Below are 27,429 nucleotides of genomic sequence, written 5' to 3'. Positions count from 1 at the left end.
ATCTAGCTGTATACATGCTGTCTTTAGAACAATGGCGAGAGAGCACATTTTTTTTCTACGGACCCTACAAGAGGCAAGCCTCTGCTTTTCTGCTATGTAGTTTTAGGAAAGCAAATTTTTGTTTTTCTTAACATCTTAGTAAGGGGGCTTTTAGGACCATTGTAGTCCCTTACACACTCCAATGAGTTCTGGGTCACCATGAGCTTGCTGGTTAGTCTGTACTGCTATGTATATGTAAATCTCCCCTTCCCCGTCTGCGCATGCCTGTAGAAGAGCGTCTGGGTGGGAAGTCCTCAGGCTGCACGTTACTGGGGCATACAGATGCTGGCTCCATGTGACGAGTGATCGACTGTACTCTGCACTGGTCTTTCGTGCGCCATAACATGGAAAACAAAGGGAGTGGAGTGTACCAAAAGAGAGGGCCTGCTGAGCCGACTGAGTGTTCGCTGGAGACAGGTAAGCAATCCGGAACTAGTTTACACAGGATGTGACGTACACGGGGTAACCATTTCTATTATGGGCAACAGAAATGCTGTTGAAACAGTACTGAGTGTATATAGGTGTGCAATACATAATACTGTATATTACTAATGCTGGCATTAACAGGTCAGCTGAAGAAACTTTGCTAATTCATGAGATAATTAAAAACATATATATATATATTTATCATTGCTGCTACAGTGCACCATTTAAAACTTGAGTTTCTATTTTTTACATCACAGCTTCTGCAGTACTAGGAAGTTTTTATGAGTAATATTAATCAATTCAGATGCTTTTGCAGAATCCCAATATATTAGTAGTTTAACAATCAGAGGTTGTGACTGCACCTGGAGCACAGGAGCAGCTGCGACCCACACATGACGAGTTCACCTCTGTTACTATGGAATGTCTCCAATGTTTACCAGTGAAATACATTTAAAGGACAACTGAAGTGAGAAGAATATGGAGGCTGCCATATTTATTTCCTTTTAAACAATACCAGTTGCCTGGCAGTCCTGCTAATTTATTTAGCTGCAAATCTGTCTGATTCACAGAAACAAGCATACAGCTAATCTTGTCAGATCTGCCAATAATGTCAGAAACCTCTGATTTGCTGCATACTTGTTCAGGGTCTATGGCTAACAGCATTAGATGCAGATGATCGGCAGGACAGCCAGGCAACTGGTATTGCTTAAAAGGAAATACATATGACAGCCTCCATAGCCCTCTCACTTCAGTTGCTCTTTGAAGCTAATGGGAGTCGTTTAAAAAAAAGTGAAGTAGATACTCCCCTAAGGAGAAGGAAGGCTCTGGGTTCTATAGAGCCTTTTTTCTCCTCTCCCGGTGCCCTCGGTGCAGCACTAGCTTCCCCTTACGAAACCCCTGCTGTGGGGAACACCAGGAGCCGAGTGCTCCTGAACACGGGTGGCTCTGTACTGTGCCTCCGTAATCATGTTAGAGAGCGTGATCGCGCAGTATGGAGCTGATCGCCTTCGGGAGCACTCTGTCTCCCCAAAGACTTCCGAAGCCTGTTTTGGCAGCGAAAGAGCAGTATTTGACTAATTTAGTTAAATATTGCTACCAGGGGAGCCAGCGCTGGAAAAGGGGATCCTTGAGGAGACTGGGAAGGCTCTATAGGCGAGTATCTACTTCCTTTTTTTAAAATTCAGTTCCCATTGATTGTAATGGCACCAGCATTCATGTCCAGACCTATAGCACAGGGATATGTGTTGGAAACTGGGGGGGGGGGGGGGGGGGGAAACAAAGCAGCCCCTCACACATAAAAGTATAGATAGTAAGATTACTCTGTCAAGGTAATCAAATTTGCAGATGACACCACCATAGTCGGCCTGATCTCCAATGATGACGAGCAGGCATACCGCCACCAGGTGGACAGCATCTGCCACTGGTGCAAGGTGAACAAGCTGGTCCTCAACAATGCAAAAACGGTTGAGATTATCATTGACTTTAGGAAACATGCCTCCACCCCACCTCCACTGCACATTGGTGGAACGGAGGTAGAGAAAGTGCCCTGTGTCCGCCTCCTGGGCTCCACCATCTCCAACACCCTGAAGTGGAAGGCAAACACTGTTTCCACCCAGAGGAAAGCCCAGCAGAGGCTCTTCTTCCTCCGCCAACTGAAGAAGTTCGGCATGTCACGGGAACTCCTGACGAACTTCTATACCGCAACCATCGAATCCGTCCTCTGTTCTTCCATCACTGTCTGGTATGCTGGCTCCACCGAAGACGACAGACGCAAACTACAGAGGGTCATCAGGTCAGCGGAAAGGATCATCGGGAATACACTCCCTGCCCTAGACTTCCTCTATAATGCCAGACTACGCCCCAGAGCACTGAAGATCGCCAAGGATCCCTCCCACCCTGGCCACCAGTTTTTCAATCAGCTCCCCTTGGGGCGGAGGTACCTGAGGTACCGGTCCATCGCCACAAAGACCACGAGACACAAAAACAGCTTCTTCCCCTCAGCTGTAACTTCGCTGAACTCTATAAACTCTGCCCGTGCTCTCCCCCCACAGACCCCCCATGCTGACTTTCTGCCTGTAAACCACATGGCTGATGTTTGAAAAAGTATTATGTATGTTTTGAGATTTGACTAGGTTCTATGCTCTTGACTCCTATGTTCTATATATATGCCCTGTATTCATGTGCCAAACCCAATTCCGGGCACGAACCAGTCGTGCTTGGCGAAATAAATGCGATTCTGATTACGTAGATGCTGCCTTTGATTTTTATTTGTCAGCAAGGGTCCTGCCAAGGTTTTTGCAGCCCCAGCTGGGAAATTATGCTATACTGAAGGGAGCGGTGCACGCTGTGGAGAAAAATGTGCATGTGTGACCCCCTGAAAATGGGTGTGGCCTTGACATGATGTGAGTGGAGCCAACTGCATTATGCTAGCATGTCAATATAGACCAAAAATCTCTGAAGAATAGCGATGCTCATTACGAGGAGCTACGTCCTTGTAGCTACTCGTAATCAAAATTTAAATTAGTTCGGATGTTAGTTAGATGCTGGATCACTTAAAGGAGTGGTCCAAGGAAAATAAAAATAAAAAATCCACTTACCTGGGGCTTTTTCCAGCCCCTGGCTTCCGTCCTGTGCCCTTGCTGCAGCTCCAATGGCTCCCTGTCCCCTCCGGTGGCGAAGCCAACCTTGCTAGGTCGGCTTCCGTGTTGGCTCCCTCTACGCTCCAGTGTGTGGTTCACTGGTCGAGCTGATGTCATCTGGACTGTACAGCGCAGGCACAGTAGTTCTGCGCCTGCGCTGTACAGTCCAGATGACGTCAGCGTGGCTCTGAGAGTAGGAATCCTGCGCCGGAGGGGACCCAGGACCACCAGCTTGGAGCAAAGCTGTGGCATGGGCACAAAACAGCAGGCAGGGGCTGTAGGTAGCCCCAGGTAAGTGGTTTTATTTTATTTTTATTCTGCTTTAAAGGGCTTGTCTTGCTTGTCCTTTAAAGTGAGCTCAGTCCACCCACACTGACAAACAAGGGCGCCGCCAAGGTACAAGCAAGACAAGCCTTTGCTTGGGGCCTCACTGTCCCTGGTGACTGCCTTGTGGTCTGCAGCCCCCGGCCCCCTCTACCGTAACTCACATGCCCCCATCCAGCATCAAATATCACCGCTCTCTTGCTGTCACTTCGTGTCCTGGCCGGGAGTAACCATGGTGGCTGGAGCTAAGCGGCTGGCAGGAGAGTGGTGAGATTTTGCACTGGATCGGGGGCCGCCCCGATCTAGTGCCAAATCTCACAGCTCTCACCACAACCACAGCTGTGGTCAGGGATCGTTCGCAGTGGACAACAGTACCCTATAGGGCAGTGGAACTACAGCGAGGAACCTGATAGACTGCTAGGGGCTGAAAAAAGCCCAAAGGTAAATAAATCTAAACTTCCCCCTTTCCCAACCCGGATATCCTTTAAATAGTAAGGTCGTGACTGCTCTTTCCAACAGAAAAATTAGATCTTCCAATCATGTATGTAACATACCCTTAGAATCTGATTTTAAAAAACAGCAAAAGTCAAACTTACTGGTCTATAGTTTTCTACTTGTAGCCATTTGCCCTGGTACAACTTCAGCTAAATATACTTACAACTGTACTTTGCTTGTAACTTGCAGCATAGGGCTTCAATTATGCAGTTATTTTTATGATTACCTCACAAGTAATTATTGGGTTTCTGTTAGAAATATCTTCTTCAAAAGCAATACGCCTGTCAGGCAAGTTATTCACTTAATGAACTAGTAAATCAAGTGCTTGGAAACCTTGACAGTTCATTATATGCTGGTCCTGTACCTGAAAAGCAGGGTTCTGCAGGGTTGACTCTCTAGTGTTCCAAAATATACAAGGGGTGTTTTACTTTACAATGACCCTGTAGTACATCTGTGCATATGAATCCACTCTTATACTGCAGCAAACATATTTATTACAAGCACAGATGTTGTTTCTTATCCTGAACACAATATCTTCTATCCAGCTTGGTCATTTCTGGGACTGAACCCCATGTGCTTACTCCTCACATTTTTGATGACTCATGCTGTCATCTCTCCACCCAGACAGCAAAAGTCCTCTGGTAAGAAGAAGGGATCAGCAAGTTCTGCATGACTTCACCACAGAGTAGTTGACTAGAACTCATGCCTGGATTTACATCACAGGAGCCTATAGGCACAGATGTCCTGGCACCCTAGACTTTGCACTCCATGAGCCTACAAACCCCCTCCGAACCGTAGTACAGGTGTGCTTTCTAGCCCAGCTGTCACTTGTTCATTACTTCCCTTGCCCAGCATAGGTAGCTTACAGGACACTTACATGGCACAGCAGTGAATTCATATACCTGGATTCACTGCAGGGTTACTAAATGTGAACCGTTTCATGTTCCCAACCACAACTTATAGCTGGAGTATACTGTCTACGCTGCCTTATTCTAATGGTAGGTCAGGGGCTTCTCTGCCTGTTTACAAAACAACATTAGCCCTAAAGGAAGTAATTTTTTCTAATATATATTTTGTATTTATTTATTAACAGGTCATCTGCTAACCAAGCCAATTGGATACATTGAATCCTGCTTTGCAGCAAAAAATGGGACACCCAGGCAGCCGTCTGTTTGCAGTTTATCTCGTGGCTGTTTGAAAATAAGCAAGACTATTTTCAATAATCCTGAGCATTCTTTGATGGACCTGCAGTTCTTTTCCCATGTATGGTGAGTCCCCCTTCCAAGCCTCTTTAACCCCTTGTCCCCCATGCAGGCTGCTTAACTAGTTAAGCCTTTTGAACGTAGCTGCTAAGCCCAAAAGTCTGCTGCATGCTCCCGGGGCCGATCACATGTGCTCCTGTGCCGCCGCCCGTTAGCCCGGAGATCAATGAATGTAGGATCGAAGTCCCTGTTAGAAAGACCGACGGCTTCTATGAGAAGCCGCGATCATTCTATGTTCTACATCCCCCTCTGCACTTCCTGTAAGCGTACATGTTACCCTTGCAGGACGCATAAAAAAAAACTGAGGGCATCTTGTGGCCAAATAGTAAAACTACATCCACATACATTTATTGTAATAAACAGACACACAATTACATTTAAAATTAACAGTTTACCTCCCACACTCTTCAAAAAATACCCAAATAACCTTTTTAATAAAAAAAAAAATTACAATAAAAAAACAACAACAAAAACATATAGTTACCTAAGGGTCTGAACATTTTTAATATGCATGCCAAGAGGGTATATTATTATTATTTTTTAAATTTTAAGCTTGTAAATAGTGATGGATGCAAAACTGAAAAGATGCACCTTTATTTCCAAATAAAATATTGGCGCCGTACATTGTGATAGGGACATAATGTAAATGGTGTAATAACCGGGACAAATAGGCAAATAAAATACATTGGTTTTAATCATGGTAGCATGTATTATTTCAAAGCTATAATGGCCGAAAACGAAGAAATAATGATTTTTTTTCCATTTTTTTTCCTTAATATTCCTGTTAAAATGCATGTAGAAAAAAAATAATTCTTAGCAAAATGTACCACCCAAAGAAAGCCTAATTGGTGGCTGAAAAAACAAGATATAGATAAATTCATTGTGATAAGTAGTAGTCATTGGCGAATTAATGGGAGGTGAAAATTGCTTGGATGCAGAGGGCGAAAAAACGCTGAAGTGCTTAAAGAGAATCTGTACTCTAAAATTCTTACAATAAAAAGCATACCATTCTATTCATTATGTTCTCCTAGGCCCCTCTGTGCTGTTTATGCCTTTCCCTGCTGCAGTCCTGGCTTGTAATTGCCAGTTTTAGGCAGTGTTTACAAACAAAAAACATAGCATGTGATAGGCTGAGAGGAACTCAGTCTGTGACCCATACTGAGCCTGCAGGGGGCGTGGAGAGGGTGTGTATAGCTTCTGGCTATAACAAGCAGAGAAGCACATTCTTGCCTGAGTGCCTGAGCCCGACAAAGCCGTCAGAGGAAAGAAGATTAGATTATATAACAGAGATAATACAGCCACTGTGCAACTAGGAAAGGCTGCAGTAAGACAGACCACATTAGAACAGGTATAGGAACTTATAGGATAGAATAAATAAGGCTGAACATTTTGTTACAGAGTCTCTTCAAAGGAAACCTGAGATAAAAAAAAAAGAAAAATATATACATACCTGTGGTTTCCTCCAGCCCCCTTCAGGCTGATTGGTCCCACGCCATCCTCCCTGGCTGCCTGAATCCTCCGCTAGGCGGACAGGTAATTTAGCCAGCCGGTGCAGGCACAATCTGGCCACGTGTGCTCCCCCTTCGCGCTCCTGTCCCCAGGAACATTCTCCCCCCACCATATATACTTCATATCATATATAAACCCCCCTCCCCCATATAAACACCCATCAGATGTCACTGCTACCGATTGAGTGTTGTGATTGGCCGGTCTGGTGCCAGCAAACCCACCTGATTGCTTACATGCTAAAGCTTCCCCTCTGACTATCCATGGTGATCTCTCGCCAGTGATTGGGTTGTACCATAGCATGCCTCGATAAGGGGCATATATCCACACCTCACATGCTTATGATGTCATAGAGAAGGGCAGCAGGTGCCGTCGGTGGAATGAGGACCGGGATGCATGGATGAGGAGGGTAGTGTGTGCAAGAAAGGAGGGCGGTAGATCAAAGAGGAGGCAGGCGCCAGGTGGCCCAAACTGTTTGTTCAAATGCCACCCCCTAGATTTTGCCATCTGACTCGCGTGATTCAGGTGGCTTTATGGTAGGTCCGCCCCTGATATATATCATGCAGCAAACCTGCACTGAACTTTTTAAAGATTGTCTTTTATTAAAAAATTAAACATTCCTGCCTGGGTCATATTGGACATAGTTGGAGGTTGCTGAAAGGTTAGTGAATTAGAAGCATGAATGCCAGCGTGTAGCTTTATGTAAAAAGGAAATATGTTGTTGATGGAAATGTTATCACAATTTTGTAGAATCCGTACTATTATCTGATATGACCCACATGGTGTTGGTAACCACTTACTAACAGAAAATTATTAATTTAAGCAGTCCGGGATTTCTGGATCAATTACGATATTGTCACTGAAGATCCTTAGAGATCTCTGGAGATTACTTGGTAAATCAGAAATTGGTACTCCCAGAGTACTGTTAATGTAGTGAACCAAATGGCATAGTAAGCAAGGGTGTTCTTTACTGCAGAACTAGAACAGACGACAGCAAATCTAAACTGATGCAAAGTCTACCAGCACTATACAGTGGAAATAAGGGAATCATTCATAAAATGGATGCCAAGGCACATCCTACAGTAGATGGCCTCCACTCTGAAGTATTTGCATGTGCAGAATAGCTGCTGCTTGCCTGGAGCTGTCTAATATGCAGATCAGAAATGCAGGATGCTTTTCAGAGAAACAGTGGCCTCCATATGTATTCTTAGCCATCAGATGTGTGTTGCTTCCTGTCCTATGGGCTCTGTATTAAACAACTTGGTTTATTGTGGAGGCTTTTACTTAGGAGTCTGTTTGTTAACTGAAGATTGGGTGCTGAACAATTTTTTCACTTCAGTTCCTACACTCTGATATGATTTATTCATTCAGTATGAAGCATAGTCATAGCTTTAATGTAATATGATTGAACCACTTCAGGACGAGAACAATTTTCACATATCAGCGCTTATCCCATTCATTCACCAATAACTTTATTACTACTTATCAGACCTAAATGATCTATAAATTGTTTTTTCAAGACAAATTAGGCTTTTAGCGGGTAATAATTTTGTATAGAAAAAACACACTATTTCTCAATTTACATCCAGTATAGCTTTACAATAAACAGTTCTAACTATAAGTTAAACCCACACATTTTATTTGCTTATCCATCCTGGTTACAACAACATTTAGATTATGTTCCTAGTACAATGTATGGTGACAATATTGTATTTGGAAATAAAGGTGTCTATTTTCTGTTTTTCATTTTCTCATTGTACACTATCAATTACACATTATTTGCAAAAATAATAGAACTATACCTTCATGGCATACATATTTAAAAAGCCAAGTTCTTAAAGGGAACCTTAACTGAACGGGGGGGGTAAAGAGTTTCACTTACCTGGGGCTATTACCAGCCGCCTGCAGCAGTCCTGTGCCCTCGGAGCCGCTCTGGAATCCTCCGGTCCCCCGCTGTCACTTAGTTTTGTTTTTGACGACTCGCCAGTCGGCCAGCCACCATGCGTATTATTGGACGCATTCCCTACAGCAATTAGCACTGTTTCGGACCGCAATGCATATAAAAATACGCGTTGCCGCATTCTGCACGCGTAGATTTGCGGCAACGCGTATTTTTGTACGCGTTGCGGTCCGCAACAGCGCTAATTGCAGTAGGGAATGCGTCAAATAATACGCATGGCGGCTGGCCGACTGGTGAGTCATCAAAAACGAAACTAAGTGACAGCGGGGGACCAGAGGATTCCAGACCGGCTCCGAGGGCACAGGACTGCTGCAGGGGGCTGGTAATAGCCCCAGGTAAGTGAAACTCTTTACCCCCCGTTCAGTTAAGGTTCCCTTTAAGGTAAAAATATATGTTTTCTTTTATATTCTGTAACTTTGTTTTAATTTCTATTGTGGTACAGAATATGTAATTGCTTTTGATTCAGTTGGTGACTAAAAAGAATACACAAGACATGGGCCTCAACCTTAACACTCTTCAACTTTATTCTACTACCTATCATGGTTAATATGTTACCACATATGTCTCTTGTAGTTTTCCTACAACTTTTCCAAGTGTGTTTAAAATTTTGAAATTGACTTTTTCTGTTTTGATTGCGTTTGTCCCTACCTATTTTTTTTATGTGACGTGGATAGAAGCTTTAAGAAGCTCCAAAATGTATTCTACAACTTGTCACGGTTAAAATGATACCACATGTGCCACATTTATTAACAAACTGGAACACTCTCCACAAATACAGTGGACGTATATATACATCGTGTTGTCATGAAGTGGTTAAAGAATGACAATAATTAATAATCGGTGCATGGAGCTTTCATGCAACAATGTTTAGTAGCACACACACACACACACACACACACACACACACACACACACACACACACACACACACACACACACACACACACACACACACACACACACACACACACACACACACACACACACACACACACACACACACACACACACACACACACACACACACACACACACACACACACACACACACACACATTATACAGCTCACCTATTCCTCCTCTCTATTACATATTGCATCCCCACGTAGTCACAGATAAGGAGAGCTGCCAAATTATCCATCTGAGCCCTGCACATGTCACTGACTGAGCAAGGAAGTGGGTGCTTGTTGCACATCTGTAGCTTCCTGCTTCCTCTCCAGTCAGGTTGGTTTCGGCAAGTAAGAGGACACTGCAGCAAAACATACTAGGAATTTCCCCCTGAAGGTGGCTGGTGAGCGTTCACAGGTATGAATCTAGGTGAATGCAAGCATGTGCCCTGCACCCCCAGTCATCTGGAGCCCATGGCACAAGCCATGTCTGCCCTACCCTATAAATCTTAGATTGCCTAGCAATCTAACTGCTCCAGTATTGTCAGATGGGCCTTGGAGACTTGGCTACAGTCCCAAATTTGGTCATAAGCCTATACCAGAGAAATTACAGAGGGCACAGGAAAGTAGCGCTACCCCTTTACATATGCTAAAATTTACACTGTCGCTTATTTTGCAGGATTTTGTTTGTTTTTCACAAAAATGGACGATTGAGTTGCAAAGCAAAGGTTCAGCCACCAAGACTGAATGGAGCAAAAACTGGAGTGTTCTCTACAAGAAGTCCTCATAGACCCAATGCAATTGGACTGACCCTTGCTAAACTGGATAAAATAGAAGGTAACTTTAAAGTATTGTAGTGAAAATACAGAGTGCACTGATCCGCTTCTCTTACTAGCAACGCTATTTTAGATGAGAACATGAACAGATCAGGATAACTGTTGAAAAAAATGTGAAAAAATTGAAGCATAGTAAAAGAATCTTTTGTTTTGTACTCCTTTAACGAAGACAGATATGCGGCTCTATTTGCGTATTAAGGGGAAGTTAAACACCAGCTTTTTTAGTTCATGGATATGTCAAGACTCAGGGGGCACTAATAGTTTATCTCTTTTACTCAAGAAGGTAGCCCTTATTTTTTCAGATAAATGTAGGATACAGGGTGTAAGTGTATATAGACACTTAGGGTCAGCTCACATATCTATGTTTCACTGATACGTACAGTCAGGACATCATAAGTATGACTGGTATACACTTTGCTGTGGTCTTGTGTGGAGATGTGCTATTCATCGTGATGAATGGCAGCTACTTCTACTGCCTGAAAAAAATGTCCCTGCTTGCACTGTTGTGCAGCGCACAAAACCACAGTGGTCCGATTTGAAGGGGTTCATGTGAAAATATGGATGCATATGAAAATATGCACATGGATCCATATGTCCATTGCCCGCTGTTGTACACCGCATCACAGCAGAGCCATTGGAAACCGACTCTTAAAGGACAGTAGTGATAAAGTTATTGGCGAATGAATGGGAGGTGAACGTTGCTCGGATGCATAAGGTGAAACGACACTGTACAGGAAAATTGTAGGAGGCGCCCTTGTTGTAGGTAGAATGTTGTTTGTACACAGTGCAAAGTATAATGGTTAAGTAAAACCGCCTACCTTATGAACCGACACTTCACTCAGTAGGGGTAACGAATAACATTTATTGGTAGAATGCACTCAGGACAACGCGTTTCACGGCATAAACCGCTTCATCAGGTCTATATATGGTGCTTTGGGAAAAAGAACATAGCAATAATGGACACTCAGTACGCTACCATAGTAAAAACATAATCTCATTAGTCAAAAAATAAATAAATAAATAAAATTACAATTCAGATGAGTAGAGAGTATATGGATTAAATAAGTAAAATATAAATAAATACATTGCAGTTATATTTGCTGTAGATCCCAGGTTTAAAACCATGTAAACAAAATACCATTAGTGTGTGTATATGTATATCTATATCGTTCTAGGTTTGTATTCCCCTTATCAGTAATTGTGACATGTACGGATCCAGGCTTCCCCATCCCGTTCTTTATATGAAGGGGTCCTAATGTGGAAAAGTAGTGTGACTCCAATGTACTAGCTAAATAAAGAAGAGAGCCTGTAGAGAGCAATATGAGTGAGGTGGTGGGTAGAAGAATCCCTCTGCGCTGTTCTTATCCTCCTATGTATAAAAGTCAGTTATAGAACAGTGCGGGCTGAAATGGTAAGGTAGTGACACTAACCTGATCTTAGGAGTAAACGGACTGGGCGCCAAGCCGAACTGTGGCTGAGCGCTCCTAGATATAGTAATCCCTTTTCTGGTAGAGAGAGAATGGTAGAGCGGCGTGGACATGAGGGGGTGGGTTGTCCGCCCTGTGATACAATCGTGGATAGGTAGATAGGCCTGTCAACATAGGCTGTCTCGTATCTCTAACTGGTTTGGGGGTGTGTCTGCACTTATGTGATTGGCCAGTATCGCCTCAGCGGGCGGGAGTTGGCCGTGACTGTATCCGGAGAGGTACAAATGTACCTAGCGCATGCGCGGAATTCCGACGCGGCCATGTTGGTAAAGGGCAGGTTTCCGGGCAATAAGTTACATAGTGGAGAAAGAGCGGAGGTCTGAATAGACGCAGGGAAACGTAGTATACATGCCCAGCGCTAGACAGGGAGGTGGTAGTGGCCATCATAATGAAAGGCAAGGAGCTGGATAAGGGATGAAAGGATTTCGGTATATAGATGGGTGTATGAAAATGGACGATTTAGGGGATAGTGAAAGCCATAGTAACAGCTAATAAATAAATTACAGCAACCAGTTCAAAATATGTAGTTATAACACCGGGTGAAGGCTGCCACCCGGTGGGGAACAAATACATTACAGAGAATTCAAGATTTAAATTTGCTAAAGATAAATAAAACTAATAAATATATGTATATATATATATATATATATATATATATATATATATATATATATATATATATATATATATATATATATATATAATAAAAGGTATATGACCATAATATATATACATATATACATATATTTATTAGTTTTATTTATCTTTAGCAAATTTAAATCTTGAATTCTCTGTAATGTATTTGTTCCCCACCGGGTGGCAGCCTTCACCCGGTGTTATAACTACATATTTTGAACTGGTTGCTGTAATTTATTTATTAGCTGTTACTATGGCTTTCACTATCCCCTAATCGTCCATTTTCATACACCCATCTATATACCGAAATCCTTTCATCCCTTATCCAGCTCCTTGCCTTTCATTATGATGGCCACTACCACCTCCCTGTCTAGCGCTGGGCATGTATACTACGTTTCCCTGCGTCTATTCAGACATCCGCTCTTTCTCCACTATGTAACTTATTGCCCGGAAACCTGCCCTTTACCAACATGGCCGCGTCGGAATTCCGCGCATGCGCTAGGTACATTTGTACCTCTCCGGATACAGTCACGGCCAACTCCCGCCCGCTGAGGCGATACTGGCCAATCACATAAGTGCAGACACACCCCCAAACCAGTTAGAGATACGAGACAGCCTATGTTGACAGGCCTATCTACCTATCCACGATTGTATCACAGGGCGGACAACCCACCCCCTCATGTCCACGCCGCTCTACCATTCTCTCTCTACCAGAAAAGGGATTACTATATCTAGGAGCGCTCAGCCACAGTTCGGCTTGGCGCCCAGTCCGTTTACTCCTAAGATCAGGTTAGTGTCACTACCTTACCATTTCAGCCCGCACTGTTCTATAACTGACTTTTATACATAGGAGGATAAGAACAGCGCAGAGGGATTCTTCTACCCACCACCTCACTCATATTGCTCTCTACAGGCTCTCTCCTTTATTTAGCTAGTACATTGGAGTCACACTACTTTTCCACATTAGGACCCCTTCATATAAAGAACGGGATGGGGAAGCCTGGATCCGTACATGTCACAATTACTGATAAGGGGAATACAAACCTAGAACGATATAGATATACATATACACACACTAATGGTATTTTGTTTACATGGTTTTAAACCTGGGATCTACAGCAAATATAACTGCAATGTATTTATTTATATTTTACTTATTTAATCCATATACTCTCTACTCATCTGAATTGTAATTTTATTTATTTATTTATTTTTTGACTAATGAGATTATGTTTTTACTATGGTAGCGTACTGAGTGTCCATTATTGCTATGTTCTTTTTCCCAAAGCACCATATATAGACCTGATGAAGCGGTTTATGCCGTGAAACGCGTTGTCCTGAGTGCATTCTACCAATAAATGTTATTCGTTACCCCTACTGAGTGAAGTGTCGGTTCATAAGGTAGGCGGTTTTACTTAACCATTATACTTTGCACTGTGTACAAACAACATTCTACCTACAACAAGGGCGCCTCCTACAATTTTCCTGTATATGTATAGCATCCCACTCAGCTGGAGTGCTATTCTTGCCACAAGTTTGTGGTAAGAAACTTTTTCCTAAGGAGCTGCGACCTTCTATCCCAAAGACCGAGTGGGGACGGGACTTCCCCACATGCGTACTTAAGTGGTTGCCTATCAGCAACCCACACTTGTGAGTAGTTTTTTATCTACTTCTAGACTGATTTGCGAAGTTAATACACTATAGGGGCTCCCTGTGTCTCTGTGGTTTTTTTCGTTTGTTATCACAGCTCCCATAAACGACACTATAGGCTGAAGTGGTTAAAGAGAACCCGAGGCGAGGTTCTCACAACGAAATCCCCATACAGAGGCTGGCTCTGCTGCTAATCAGATCCCCCCTAAATCCCCCCCTGCGCTCAGCCAGACCCCATAAATTACAGCCGCGCTGTGTGGCTGTGTTTACCTTTCTAACGTCAGTCTCGGCGCTCCCCCTCCTCCTGCTGAGCTCCGTCCCCGCCCGCATCCCTTTCCTCCAATCAGTGGGGAGGGAAGGGACGCGGGCGGGACAAAAGCGAGGCAGGAGGCGGGGGGAGCACCGAGACTGACGTTAGAAAGGTAAACACAGCCGCTGCTGACACGCTGCGTGTCGGCAGCGCGGCTGTCATTTATGGGGTATTGCGGAGCACAAAGGGGGCTTAGGGGGAATCTGACTAGCAACAGAGGCTGGGCTCTATAGGCAGAGCCAGCCTCTGTATGTGGATTACGTTGTGAGAACCCCGCCTTGGGTTCTCTTTAACCACTTCAGCCTACAGTGTCGTTTCACCTTATGCATCCGAGCAACGTTCACCTCCCATTCATTCGCCAATAACTTTATCACAATTAATTGATCTATATCTTGTTTTTTCTGCCACCAATTAGGCTTTCTTTGGGTTATACATTTTGCTTAGAATTATTTTATTCTAAATGCATTTTAACGGGAATATTAACCACCCTGGCGTTCTATTTAAATTGCCAGGGTGGCGGCGGCAGGGTTTTTTCCATGTCTTTTTTTTTTTTTATTTTTCATGCTGCCAACTGAAAGTTGGCAGCATGAAAGCCCACTAGAGGGCGCACATGGTGCGCCCTTCTGATCGCTTTCGGCGATCACAAGTAACAAGAAATCCCGCAGAGAGCGGGATTTCTTGTTGGGCTTACCCCGTCGCCATGGCGACGATCGGGATGACGTCGTGGACGTCAGCCAACGTCATACGCCTAAGAGGGGGGGCCTCTTTCGCCGCTGCGTGTGGGCGATCTCCGCTGAGCGGCGGCGATCGAAGACCACACGCAGCTAGCAAAGTGCTAGCTGCGTGTGGCACAGTTTATTTCAAGTAAATCAGCCCAGCAGGGCCAGAGATATCAGCCTCGGTGGCTATGGACGAGCTGAGCTCGTCCATACCGCCAGGAAGGTTAAGAAAAAAATTGATTATTTCTCAGTTTTCTGCCATTATAGCTTTAAAATACTACATGCTACCGTAATTAAAACCTATGTGTTTTATTTGCCCATTTTGTCCCCGGTTATTACACCATTTAAATTATGTCCCTATCACAATGTATGGCTCCAATATTTTATTTGGAAATAAAGGTGCATTTTTTTGAATGTGCGTCCATCACTACTTACAAGCTTATAATTTAAAAAAGTATAGTAATGCACTTGCTTGACTTGCATATTAAAAAAGTTCAGACCCTTAGGCAACTATTTATGTTGTTTTGTTTTTTTATTATAATTTTTTTATTAAAAATGTTATCTGGGTTTTTTCTGAGTGGGGAGGTAAACAGGGGATTTTAAATGAAATTGATTGTGTATATTTAACAACAACAAAAAAGTAGATGGTTTTACTATTTGGCCACAAGATGGCCACAGTGAGTTTTTGATTTTCCGTCCTGCAAGCAAGAGCTCTCGCTTGCAGGAACAGAAGGGGTAACGTGGCACATAGAAAAATTGTGGTTTTCCAGAGAAAACCGTCGGTTTTTCTTAGGGGGACATAGATCAATGAATGGGATCTGTATTCCCATTCATCGATCTCAGGGGCAGCAAAAGGCGCCGGGAGTGCGCGCGGCCCCGCAGCAGATGTGCAGTCTATCTGGAAGGATATATCCGTCCAGATAGACCGAAGTGGTTAAGCTATACCAGTTGACTGGCAGTCCTGCTGATCCTCTTCCTCTAATAATTTTAGCCATAGACCCCAGGGGCGTAACTAGAAGTCCCCGCGTCCCCCTGCAAGAATTTGAGCGGGCCTGCTCATGGCCGTTTTGGGGGGCAGGAGGGGTCGCAGCATGAGGGGAGAGCTTTGCACATCAGCGGGAAGGGGGGACGGTCCCCCCCCCCCCCCCCCCCCCTCCTCACCTCGGACTCTCCATTCTGCATATATCTAAGTGTCAGCATCGAAGGCTACAGCAGCAGCTATAATTACCTCCATTCACCACCGGAGGTCTCCGATCTGCAAGGGCTTCACATTCCTTCCTGTTTTAACAGGAAGTAATGAGAAGCCCTTGCAGATCGGAGACCTCCGTGGTGAATGGAGGTAATTATAGCTGCTGCCGCCACTGCTGCTGCCACTTAGATATATGCAGGAGGGGAGCGCAGAGGGAAGAGCCCGAGGTGAGGGAGGGGGCTGTCCCCCCTCCCCGCTGATGTGCAAAGCTCTCCCCTCATGCTGCGACCCCTCCTGCCCTCCAAAACGGCCATGAGTGGGCCCCAAGGCTGCTTCCCCTATTGTTACGCCAGTGATAGACCCTGAACATGCATGCAGCAGATCGGGTGTTTCTGGTATTATTGTCAAATCTGACAAGATTAGCTGCATGCTTGTTTCTGGTGTAATTCACACTACTGCAGCCAATATATCAGCAGGGCTGCCAGGCAACTACTATTGTTTAAAAGGAAATAAATATGGCAGCCTACATATTCTTCTCACTACAGTTGTCCTTTTAGTTCAATTCAATGTCATTTTAATATCAGTTTGACTGTAGTGTGCCGTAAGTTTATCAGTTTGGCTAGATACACACTGTAGATGACACTCGGCCGTGGTGGTTGTTAAGAACCATCTGCGCCGAGAATCTAACGTGTGTACAAGCGCCCCTGCTATCTAGCTACGACACCCAATTGATCCCAAAAGCATTGATTTTTCTCCCTACCCTTCCCCCTGGAAGCTGCCCCATTGTGGGTCATCCTTCCTTCACCTTCCATAACAACAAATGCATCGTTAGCCTGTAGGCTAGCTATACATCTGTACAGCACTCAACCCCAAACTGTCATCCGAGCTATGAAGTCTCGATCCCTGTGGCCGACAGCAATTGCGAGGCTGCACAAAGCTTTAGAGTTTAGGCTGACCTCAGGACAGGTCACAGTTTACTATTGATTAGTATGGACTTGAACTAACTGTATGTAAACTGAAGGCAACCAGGTAATTAAAAAACAAATGTTACATTAATAGTGTCTGGAACATCAGACAATTTTAAGTATGCTGAAAACTTCTCATGTTCATATTTATTACAGGTGGAACGCTGTATTTGTCTGGAATTGATATGATACAGGGGACTCCAGTTATCGATATAAAACCGTATATAGCAGAATATGACTCGCCACAGCAGCCAGCTCTTCCCATTGTAGAATTGCCACAAGAAGATGATAACCAGATGGAAAAAAGCATTGATGGCTCAGAAGAACAACAAGAACAGTCTCCCAAGCACTTCAATAATATATGCCATAATACAGAAGACATACCAGAAGATAAAAGTGAAATATCTGGCAGTCATACTGAAATATTAGATGACCATAAAGAGAATGCAGCTTTAAAGACTGATGATAGATTATCACTTCTCACGGAAGATTCATATTTTTTGCAGAACTATTCTTCCAAGCAGCCCAAAGAAAGTTTAAATACTCAGAATCTAAGTGAAAAGATTATGAGTCACATAAGCACAGGTAGAAAAGCTGAAGAATGCACAGCAGGTGAGAGCGTGGTTCCACCATGGGTGAAAGAATCTCCTGTAGCAAGTTTAAAGGTCAGATTTACGTCACATGCAGAGAGTGAGTTGAGACAGTTCCAAGCGCCAGGTGACTCAGGTGAGACATTTACATTCAATACTATTCTGATAATTACTGCAAACATGATTGACTACTGAATGTGAAATATTTGATGTAAAATATTTTGCACTGAAGAATTTTAAGATGTGAACAACAAATTACAAAAACAAACTTAAAGATGTGAGATCAGTACTTAACCTTTTGGGGACCAGCAGCCTAACCCCCCCTTAAAGGGAAGATCCACCGTCACACGGAGTTGTTTTAAAAAATAAAAATACTAATCCACTTACCTGGGGCTTCCTCCAGCCTGTGGCAGGCAAGATGTGCCCTCGACGCTGCTCTGGGGGCTCCTGGTTTTCTCCGGTGGCTCACCCAAACTGGCCATGCCGGCTTCCTGGTCGGGCTTCTCCTTGTGCTCCAACGTGCATCTCACACGGTCGCGCTGACATCATCGGACGTTTTACGGACTGTACTGCGCAGGCGCAGAACAGCCTGGAGGACGTCCGATGACGTCAGCGCGACCGCGTGAGACGCACGTTGGAGCGCACAAGAGCCCGACCTGGAAGCCGGCCTGCCTAGGTTGGGTGAGCCACCGGAGAAGACCAGGAGCCTCCGGAGCAGCATCGAGGGCACGTCCTGCCTACAACGGGCTCCAGGTAAGCGAATTCGTATTATTATTTCTCTGTGAACCCTGGGTCCTGCGATGAGCAGCTCTGGCCCCCTCCGCTCTGGCCAGCATCCCCACTCTCAGTTCCGGGTCGCGGCTTGATGACGTCATTAGAGTCAGAGCGAGCAGAGATGCCGGCCAGAGCGGAGGGGAGCGACGATTGTCGGAGGAACGTCAGGAAGGTGAGCAGATCCTCTTCTTCCCCGCCTACCGCAGCTGCTCTGTAGTGATCACTACGATCCGCCGGTGATCGTAGTGATCAGGAGCCAATCGCGATGACTCCTGATCACTGACGGTAGATGTCAGCTGTCATATGACAGCTTAATCTCCCTTCTCGGGTGCGCACGATGGCGGCGGGACGAAGTGAAAACAAAGCGTTTACGAGGATGTTGGATCTACGTCCAGTCAGAATGGCGTCAGAATGGCAGCACCACCTGCTGGTCCTAGATTCATACTGCGTTGGTCCGCATTTGGTTAAAAGGTTATGATCCTTTTTAGCACCTGTCATTGCAAGAAATAAAATCCTACACTGTTAAATGTATATGGTACGGCCAGAACCCGAAGTCTGGCCACTGCTTCAATGCCCGAAATGAATCAAACACTGGCAGTTCCGGCTCTGGCTTCTCTTATATCCCCCCCCCCCTCCCCCCCCCCACCTCCTATTGAGTTCTGTCAGCCAGGGATACTCATGCAACCAGAGTCGTTATTCGCGGCAGGAAAGCAGGGATTCGTGATGTTTGTTCCTGCAGAGCGGGTGCTGTGCAGGAGCAATGTCTGCAGTGTTCCTACTCTGCTTCCCCACCACAGCGAATGACTGAATGCATGCATGTCTGTGGCTAACAGAAGTCAATAGGAAGGGGTCGGGGGAGGAGCCAGAGCCGTAGATGAAGAAAGCAGAGCCACCAGGATTTGATTCATTTCAGGCATCCGCCGCAGTGGCACGGCCACTTCTAGTTTTTGACCAGCCAGAACCTAAAGTGGCCAGACTTCGGGTTCTACACACACACACTCACACTATATATTTTGTGATTGCCAATTCCCTCGCCAATTTACCTCAGTCGGCACCACCATAGCCACAAATTACATTGCGACATTTCAAAAAGAAAACCATCTGGCATGAAAATACACACAAAAGAAAGTATATACCATACATTTGTATCAGAAAATACTTTGTTTTTGCATATATTATACATATTTTTAGTTTGTGTTTTCCTGTCAGTTACCGTAGTTATTTTTTCTTTTGGAATACAGTAGTCGGATTTGGTATATAACTAGCAATTACTTAGACTTAGGAACTCATGTATATATAGTATATTACTTGTTTATGACTGATCTTTTTACTTTTACATATAGCTATGATTCAGAGTTTTGCTTTCAGTTTGACAAATTACATTGTTGTCTATGGCAGCGCCAAATTTAACTGGACTGTGTACCCAAATTAACTGCTGTGAAAATGTGTAGATTTCAGTTGGTACTTTGATTTGACCAAGGTGACCCAGCAGTAAGGAGCAGGAGCCAGAATGGGACTTCTATAGAGTTTAGTCTCTGTATATAAATGAGTGCTCCCTGTAAGCTTAAAGGTTTCTAAAGCTATGTTTACACACACTGACAGGTTTTCCATAAGTCAAGAACCTAAATTTATGTAGAGAGAAATGATCGTTGTTTAATCTAGAGAAAAATGATCGTTGTCCTATCCAGTTGTTTATGCTCAGATTGGGCAGCAGTTGTATGTCTGTCTACCAATATCTGGAGCAAACCCCAGTTGTATTAACTGACTGAAACGTCAGACACATCCGGGGGGGTGTGGACACACAAGTAGGGGGAGTGGAAACACAGGGTGAGCCAGGGACACACTGGGGACAGAAGGGGACACACTGGGAACAGAAGGGGACACATGGGAGACACAGGAGGACACCAATTTGGCGAGAGCATGTACAAGATGCTCCTGGAACATGGACGCACCAAGTTTAGTAGATATATATATATATATATATATATATATATATATATATATATATATATATATATATACATATATATATTTCCCTTAGTTTATGCCCTCTAAACCAAGGTGCGTCTTATATTCTGGAGCATCTTATAATGCGGCAAATACGGTACTTTTTTCGATTTTATTTTCAACTAATGGTCGGGAACATTAGCTGAAGTGAAATGGTAACTTCAACGTATCTAGAGATATTTTTGTTCCATCTATACAATAAGTGAAAACGAACCAAGCAGAGTAAAGTCTGGTACACACTTTCAGTTAAGATTGGCCAATTTTACCACCTAGAACATAATTAATGTTTTACATACATTTTCAGCACTCTGCAATTGAAATACCGTAAGTACTGTCAAAATTATCCTGTGTATTTTCTTCCTAGCTGGTGGCTTGAAGGGCATTTTACTGTATTGAGAGGGTGTGAAAATATCACCTAGAAAAAAAAGGTAATTGAATAAGGGCCTGGGTGAGGTAGCCCTGAGTGAGAGATATGTGACGTGACTACCTACTAGAAAGCAGTAAGGGACTACTATGTCCATTTTACAGGCTACCAGAGGAGGTTTCTTGTCTGCAATAACAAAATGTCAACGTTTTTAGCAGGCTACAGTGTTTGTGGGGCAAATTGGACGCATGCGGCTTCAGGACAAATCAGGCACCACCATAGACTTTAATTTAAAAATTTCAACAAGCTGGTGCCAATAGGAAAATTCGGGCGCCAGGCGACTCCCAATGATTATCGTTTTTTTGCGGTTTTTTTATATCTCTTTGTAAGAAATGTGGCATTACTGTTTTTGGTACTTCCGATTATCCGTTAGCCGGGCGCATCCGGTAGGTGGCGCTAATTACTATTACCCCTCTAGGCCTCTATGGATAGTAGGGAAAGATGTAACTCTGGTGGAGTTTTGTCACCACCTGCCGGATGTGCCCAGCTAACAGATAAGTACCCTGTTTTTTGCTGTTTTCTGGCGGGGGGGGGGGGGGGGGTGGTTTGGGGGTGTCTTAGTGATAGGCAGCACCAAGGGGATCTTAAGATTAAGGTTGGGCAACACCTGGGGGGGGGGGGGGTCTTAGGGTTAGGCACCACCAGGGGAGGTTAGGGTTAGGCATAGGTAGTGGAGGGTTTGTGTGAGAGTAGGGTTAGGTTTAGCTGTAGTAAAATATTGGTAACAATTACTGATATTTTACTAATGAAAATGAACACTTTTTAAATAGTAGAGTATTTGGTAAATTTACCGATATTTGACTATCAGCACTGTTCATGTGCCCAATTTTTTTTTTTCCCATTACACCTGAAATTCACGTATGCTTCTTTGTGGCATGTACTTTCCACACTACGGCTTGCTAACACTGCAGGGCATCATGCCTTATTGCGGTTGTGTTGTTATCCAATAAGGGACTCAAGTACAATAAATAGGGTAGCACTGTGTGCGCTGCTGCATGATAAAGCATCACACAGCAACGTAGGGCTTTGGTGTGAGCTTAAAAAAGGCTGTCTATGGTTTTGCAGATTGCACATCATGTGTGGTGAGCTGTACTGAACAGCACTGCATGTAGTGTGTGTTAGTTCTTAGGATGCTTTTTTGGGGGTATCTCTTCAGCCCTCTCTTTGCATTGTCTGTATACTGTAAGCGTGTAATATAATGTATGTAGAAAATGGGGAACTCATTCAACCTGCAAGCACACTGCTGTGAGTTAATGACTGTTATTTATTTATGTTTTCTCAGGAGAACCATCCTTCCGTTACTTTCAGTCATTTGAAGAAGCAAAATGTGCAGTGAGCACAGTGCTGTCTGCAGACCCTCGCTCCGTATATAGAAGAAATCGCTGCCTGGATCGTCTGTTTTACTTTAGCCTTGATACCATGCATATCACATGCTGGTTTGGAGATGGATTTGCAGAAGTAGTTAGAATACAGCCATTTGCAGAGCAAGCCAAAACCTGACAGCTGTACTTCTCACCTTGACTTTGTTTTAATATGTGAATTCAGTATTTAAAAAGTCCAAGGGAACAGTGAATCCCTATTTTCCATCATTGGAATGACTGCAACAGATTCATAATCAAGCAGCCTGCCTGAGATACAAACTGTAACCTTTCTACCTTATTTCTATCAGACCATACATATGGATAACCATGGGACAATTCGACTAAAAATTTACATTTTCATAGGAAAGTTTGTTTTATAATTTATCTGAAGCTGTTTCACCACACGAACAGGATGGCAGTAAGAAGAAAAATGTTCCTTTTGCAAGTCGCACCCTTTATATGTGTTGCAAAAGTACGGCGCCTGCGCAGAACGCTTCAGGCTACGTGAGCGGAATTGCGAGTGGTGCGGCTGCGCACTCGCAAAAGCGCGGGAGATCCCGACCTGGCGAGGTTGGCATCTGTAACAGAGGGGATCCTGGGACACCGGAGCTGTGGCGAGGGACAGCTAGCCTGCTAAGGGCTGGAGGAAGCCCCAGGTAAGTAGGTCTTGTTTTTTATTTTGCTTGCACCTGTTTTTTAAAGAATGGTAGACATATTACAAAATATGCCAGGGTATGTATGTACCTTTATGGGCACAACCATACACTAATCCCTATTTATTTCAGTGATGCCTGCTAATCCTGACAGAAATGGGATCCCATCCTGCCTAGCAACTGCTTTCGCAGACTAAACCAAAGGATCTCATTTAGCATTTACTTGGCTTAGTAAGGCCTCTTTTCCATGGACTGTTGATAGGCATTGAAATGCCTCAAATTCTCACAACTGCTTGCTGCTGCCTGGACAACTGCTTGCTGAGCACACAGTTCAACAGTCCGTGGAAAAGAGGCCTAAATCAGGCTCTGCTTGACAATAAATTGTTCAGGTGATTCATATATTGATCAGTAGCTGTCCTATTTATGAACTGGGCTGACACATTTGCACCTCATAGAGTCAGTTGGTGCTCGTGATTTGTAGAAGAGCTCCCCAACCCTGTCCTCAAGGCCCACCAACAGTACACCACGTGCACACATGCCAGAAACGCTTGCAGAGTGTTATGCAGCAATGTTAGTCTATGGGATGCAGAAGTACCAGCGTTGCACTTGTGATTTACACTAAGCATTCTGCAGACGCTGGTAGTGTTGCATTATATGCAGGCTGGCTGCCAAAACGCACATAATGAAAGTTTATGGTAACGCATATGCATTGTGTTTTCCATGCGTTTTTTCATTAAAAAGTAAAGATCTGTGATGTGTTTCCGCTTCCTGTTGTTTTCCTAATGATTTGTATAAAAAAAAAAAAAAGCATACAAAACGCATATGCATTTTCCATTAGCGAACCGCAAATGCATTAAAACGCATAAAAACCGCATCTGCGTAAAAAAAACCCGCAGAACATAGGGCCCGTTTCCACTAGTGCGGTGCGAATCGCTGGGATTCCACCGCTGACAAAATCGCATGCAGATGCGATTCCGCATGCGATTTTTGCCGCGATTTCGCATGCGATTTCGCATAGACAGGCTATCAGCGATTTTAACCATGTCACTGCCTGGCTCAATGTACATTAGTTTTAGTGCGATTTCGCACGCGAAATCGCGGCAAAAAACGCATGTGCGTTTTCCCCTATTAAATACATTGCCTGCGAATCGCCTGCATTCCACAAGCAGGCGAATTCTGCAGGCCCTACCGTGCAGAAAAATCCTGCACAGAAAAACGCACCAAAAAACTGACAAGTGGAAACAGTCTCATCCACTTGTATTAGTTATGCGAATCCGCATGCAGACAACGCATGCGGATTCGCTCTAGTGGAAACGGGCCCTAAAATCGCAATAGCAAACGCACCAGCCGAAAATGCTACTTTTTCACACTGTAGTATGTGAACCCAGCCTACATGTTTTGCAGGAGACCACAAATATTCACAGGTGGGGTAATTAGTGCCTCAGCAGAGCTGATTACCTACATGTGTGAATTTCCATGCACTGTTGGTGGGCCTTGAGGACAGGGTTGGGGAACTCTGCCAGAAACACACATAACAGATACGACATACACGATACTTTGGGGAGAAGCAAAATTCAAATTCAGCTAGAAGCATAAGGGCACATTTATTAATAACCATAAAAAAAAAAGCTATTGGTCTCCGTGTTGCCATCTGCAGCAGTTCCAAGGACATGTTTTAGTCTCACTAGAAGAAAGCTTGATGCACACCTATGATTGCTTGCTACACCAAAACATGGCTTAAAGGAAACATCCAAGCAAAAAAAAAAAAAAAATCCTCTTACCTGGGGCTTCCTCTAGCCCCTGGCAGCTGTCCTGTGCCCTTGTCGCAGCTCCGGTGGCTCCCGGTGTACTTCGCTGCAGAAGCCGACCTCGCTAGGTCAGCTTCCGGGTCAGCTTCTTGTGCGCTCCAGGGCGCTGGTCAGGCCGACGTCCTCAGGCCTGTACTGCGCAGGCGCAGTAGTTGTAAGAATCGTTTGCATCACAATATATGCAAAGCAACCAGGGACACTGAACGGACAAGGGAGTACCAGACCTTCCCCACCTGTAACAGAACAAGGGAGAATGATTGGAGAGTCTAATCAGCTGATAATGCAGCTACTATTCTGCTAAAATCATGGTCTTCTATGTCCCAAGGACCCCTGTAGTAGAAGAAAGTAGAAAAGTGTTTCAGTTATATGTTTCAAAGTCTGAATATTTTGCTGATGCTGTATTGAACAATGTCAGTAAAAAACTGCTGTAGATTTTCCCGGCACTTATGCTGAGTTTACACAATACGTTTTTTTTGCGTTCGATTCAGCGCACGTTTTATTAGCCATGCGATTTTCTGCTCGATTCTCTTATCTTCCACTCGTTTTTCTTATCTTTTTTTTCCAATTACTTCTATAAGAAATGAATCGAGCGGAAACATTGGACATGGCAGAATTTTATCATCGAAGGCATCTATCGGAACGATTCTTACAACAAAACGTATCGTGTAAACCCAGCATAACTCGTAGTCAGAAGGTTGATAGATTATGTGCAAAAAGGCACCTGCAAGTTGCCTATAAACAAATTACTAAATATGCTTGAACTTATATCATGCAAATCTTCTGCTCATTTACAAATATGCGTGTAATAAATATGTTATTATATGTCATGCGATTGCACATTTGTACTCCTAACTTATTATTTTAACAGCTAACACTGTTCAATTCATGGTTTCTTCTAGAACTTTTTCAAAGCAAAATTATATTCCAGACTGCCCACTGGGTGTCAGTATAGGAAAATACTTCTATGTCATTTTTTTATGTTTAGGTACTTTGGGAAGAAACATGATTTTCAAAGTGCAGAATGAACCATCAACCCTAGATTGGTTTAATTCAAAATTGTCATACAGGAATGATATCTACAGACTATTACACATTGCAAACTTTCTACAAATCACCCACACACATGCAATCTCATGTTTCTGCCAGCAGAACTGGTGTATCTCCCTTGTCCACAGCCTAAAACTCACTCTCTATATCTATTTATTTGATAATTGCTACCACGTCATCTATTTAGCTATATGCCTAAAGGTGGCCATACATTGTACAACCACACAGCCGATCAACATGATAGATATATATATATATATATATATATATATATATATATATAAAGTCGGATGTACTGTATGTGTGTGTATGTATGTGCTGAGATATCTAGAAAACGCTTTGACCGATTTTGACGAAACTTGGTATACAGATCTCTTACTGCCTGGAAGGATATGTTTCAGGGGTTTTTTGTCCCCCCTGCACACTTGGGCGGAGCTACAAGCAACCAATCAGATTTCACCCATTCATGTCAATAGAAAAAATATAAAAGGCTGGCATTCTCACAGTAATCAAGCCAGTCACCACACTTGGCACAGTTGGTCACTTGGTGACTGAGGCTACAAAATCAGGAAAAGTGGGTGGAGCAAAAAACAGCCAAGCAAATTTCAGCCATTCATTTTCAATGGGAAAATGAAAACTCACTGAGCTATCGTTCCCCTATTGTGTTTGAAGCAGAGAGAAATAAGAAAAGGGGATACATGGCAGTGACTGCAAGCCAGAAACCTAGAGATTAAGGTGTTGGGGGGGGGGGGGGGGTAGGGGCTCTGGGGCGCCTCTTGGTCTAATAGCAATTAGTGTGTGACGGGAGGGATGGTGGAGCGTACTTTGGTGTCTCAGCCTTGGGTGCTGGAGCACCTTGTCCCCTCTCTGGTTGATCACTGGGTGACTGGGATAAAAATTCAGAAAAGTGGGTCGAGCCTAAAAAAGCCAATCAAAATTCACATATTGATTTGAAAGGGGATTATTTAAATTGCTGCCATTCTTGCACTGTTAATGGTACAAGCCTCTAACCTGGTACAGTTGGTCTTTGGGGAACTGGGGTTCAAATTCAGAAAAGGGCATGGAGCCACAAACAGCCAATCAGATTTGTTTCATTTCAGTGGCAAAATAACGGAAATTTGTATACTTACCTACCGGTAATTTTCCTTTCCTGATGCATCCATGGCAGCACCTACGGGGTTAGTTGCTCTGCCCACTCACCCCATAGGACAGGTAACTAGATAAGTTGAAGCCACCCCCTCTGCTACCTGTCTACTTCTTTTCGACCTCACCGAGCAGTAGGGTGGGTCCTATGTGCTGCCATGGATGCATCAGGAAAGGAAAATTACCGGTAGGTAAGTATACAATTTTCCGTTTTCCTAATGCCTCCATGGCAGCACCTACGGGATCTAACTAGCAAATCCTCTGTACAAATCAAGGGCGGGACAAATTCTGCG

The 27,429-nt window shown here is 43.9% G+C and overlaps 1 protein-coding gene across 2 annotated transcripts; it reads left to right on the top strand.

Moving 5' to 3' along the window:
- Positions 1-270: 270 nt before the first annotated feature.
- On the top strand, positions 271-25,773 carry TRMO (tRNA methyltransferase O). Of its 2 annotated transcripts, none has more exons than XM_068234325.1 (5): positions 271-456; positions 5,017-5,191; positions 10,217-10,374; positions 17,486-18,055; positions 22,407-25,773. In XM_068234325.1, exons 1-5 carry the CDS (start codon positions 384-386, stop codon positions 22,622-22,624), a joined length of 1,194 nt encoding a protein of 397 aa, XP_068090426.1. In that variant the 5' UTR covers positions 271-383; the 3' UTR covers positions 22,625-25,773. The 2 variants fall into 2 exon arrangements, with proteins under 2 accessions (XP_068090426.1, XP_068090427.1); XM_068234326.1 differs by lacking the exon at positions 271-456 and adding an exon at positions 498-560.
- The last annotated feature ends 1,656 nt before the right edge of the window (positions 25,774-27,429 follow it).

This window comes from Hyperolius riggenbachi, chromosome 1, assembly GCF_040937935.1.
Source record: "Hyperolius riggenbachi isolate aHypRig1 chromosome 1, aHypRig1.pri, whole genome shotgun sequence".
Lineage (NCBI taxonomy): Eukaryota > Metazoa > Chordata > Amphibia > Anura > Hyperoliidae > Hyperolius > Hyperolius riggenbachi.
The sequence above is the reverse complement of the archived record's forward strand: the minus strand, read 5'-3'. Positions and strand labels throughout refer to the sequence as shown.

Excerpts from the sequence above, each read along its gene's own strand:
- TRMO (XM_068234325.1), top strand. The coding sequence starts at position 384 with ATGGAAAACAAAGGGAGTGGAGTGTACCAAAAGAGAGGGCCTGCTGAG. Across the intron at positions 457-5,016 it reads TGAGTGTTCGCTGGAGACAG|GTCATCTGCTAACCAAGCCA; the intron begins GTAAGCAATCCG and ends ATTTATTAACAG. Across the intron at positions 10,375-17,485 it reads TAAACTGGATAAAATAGAAG|GTGGAACGCTGTATTTGTCT; the intron begins GTAACTTTAAAG and ends TATTTATTACAG.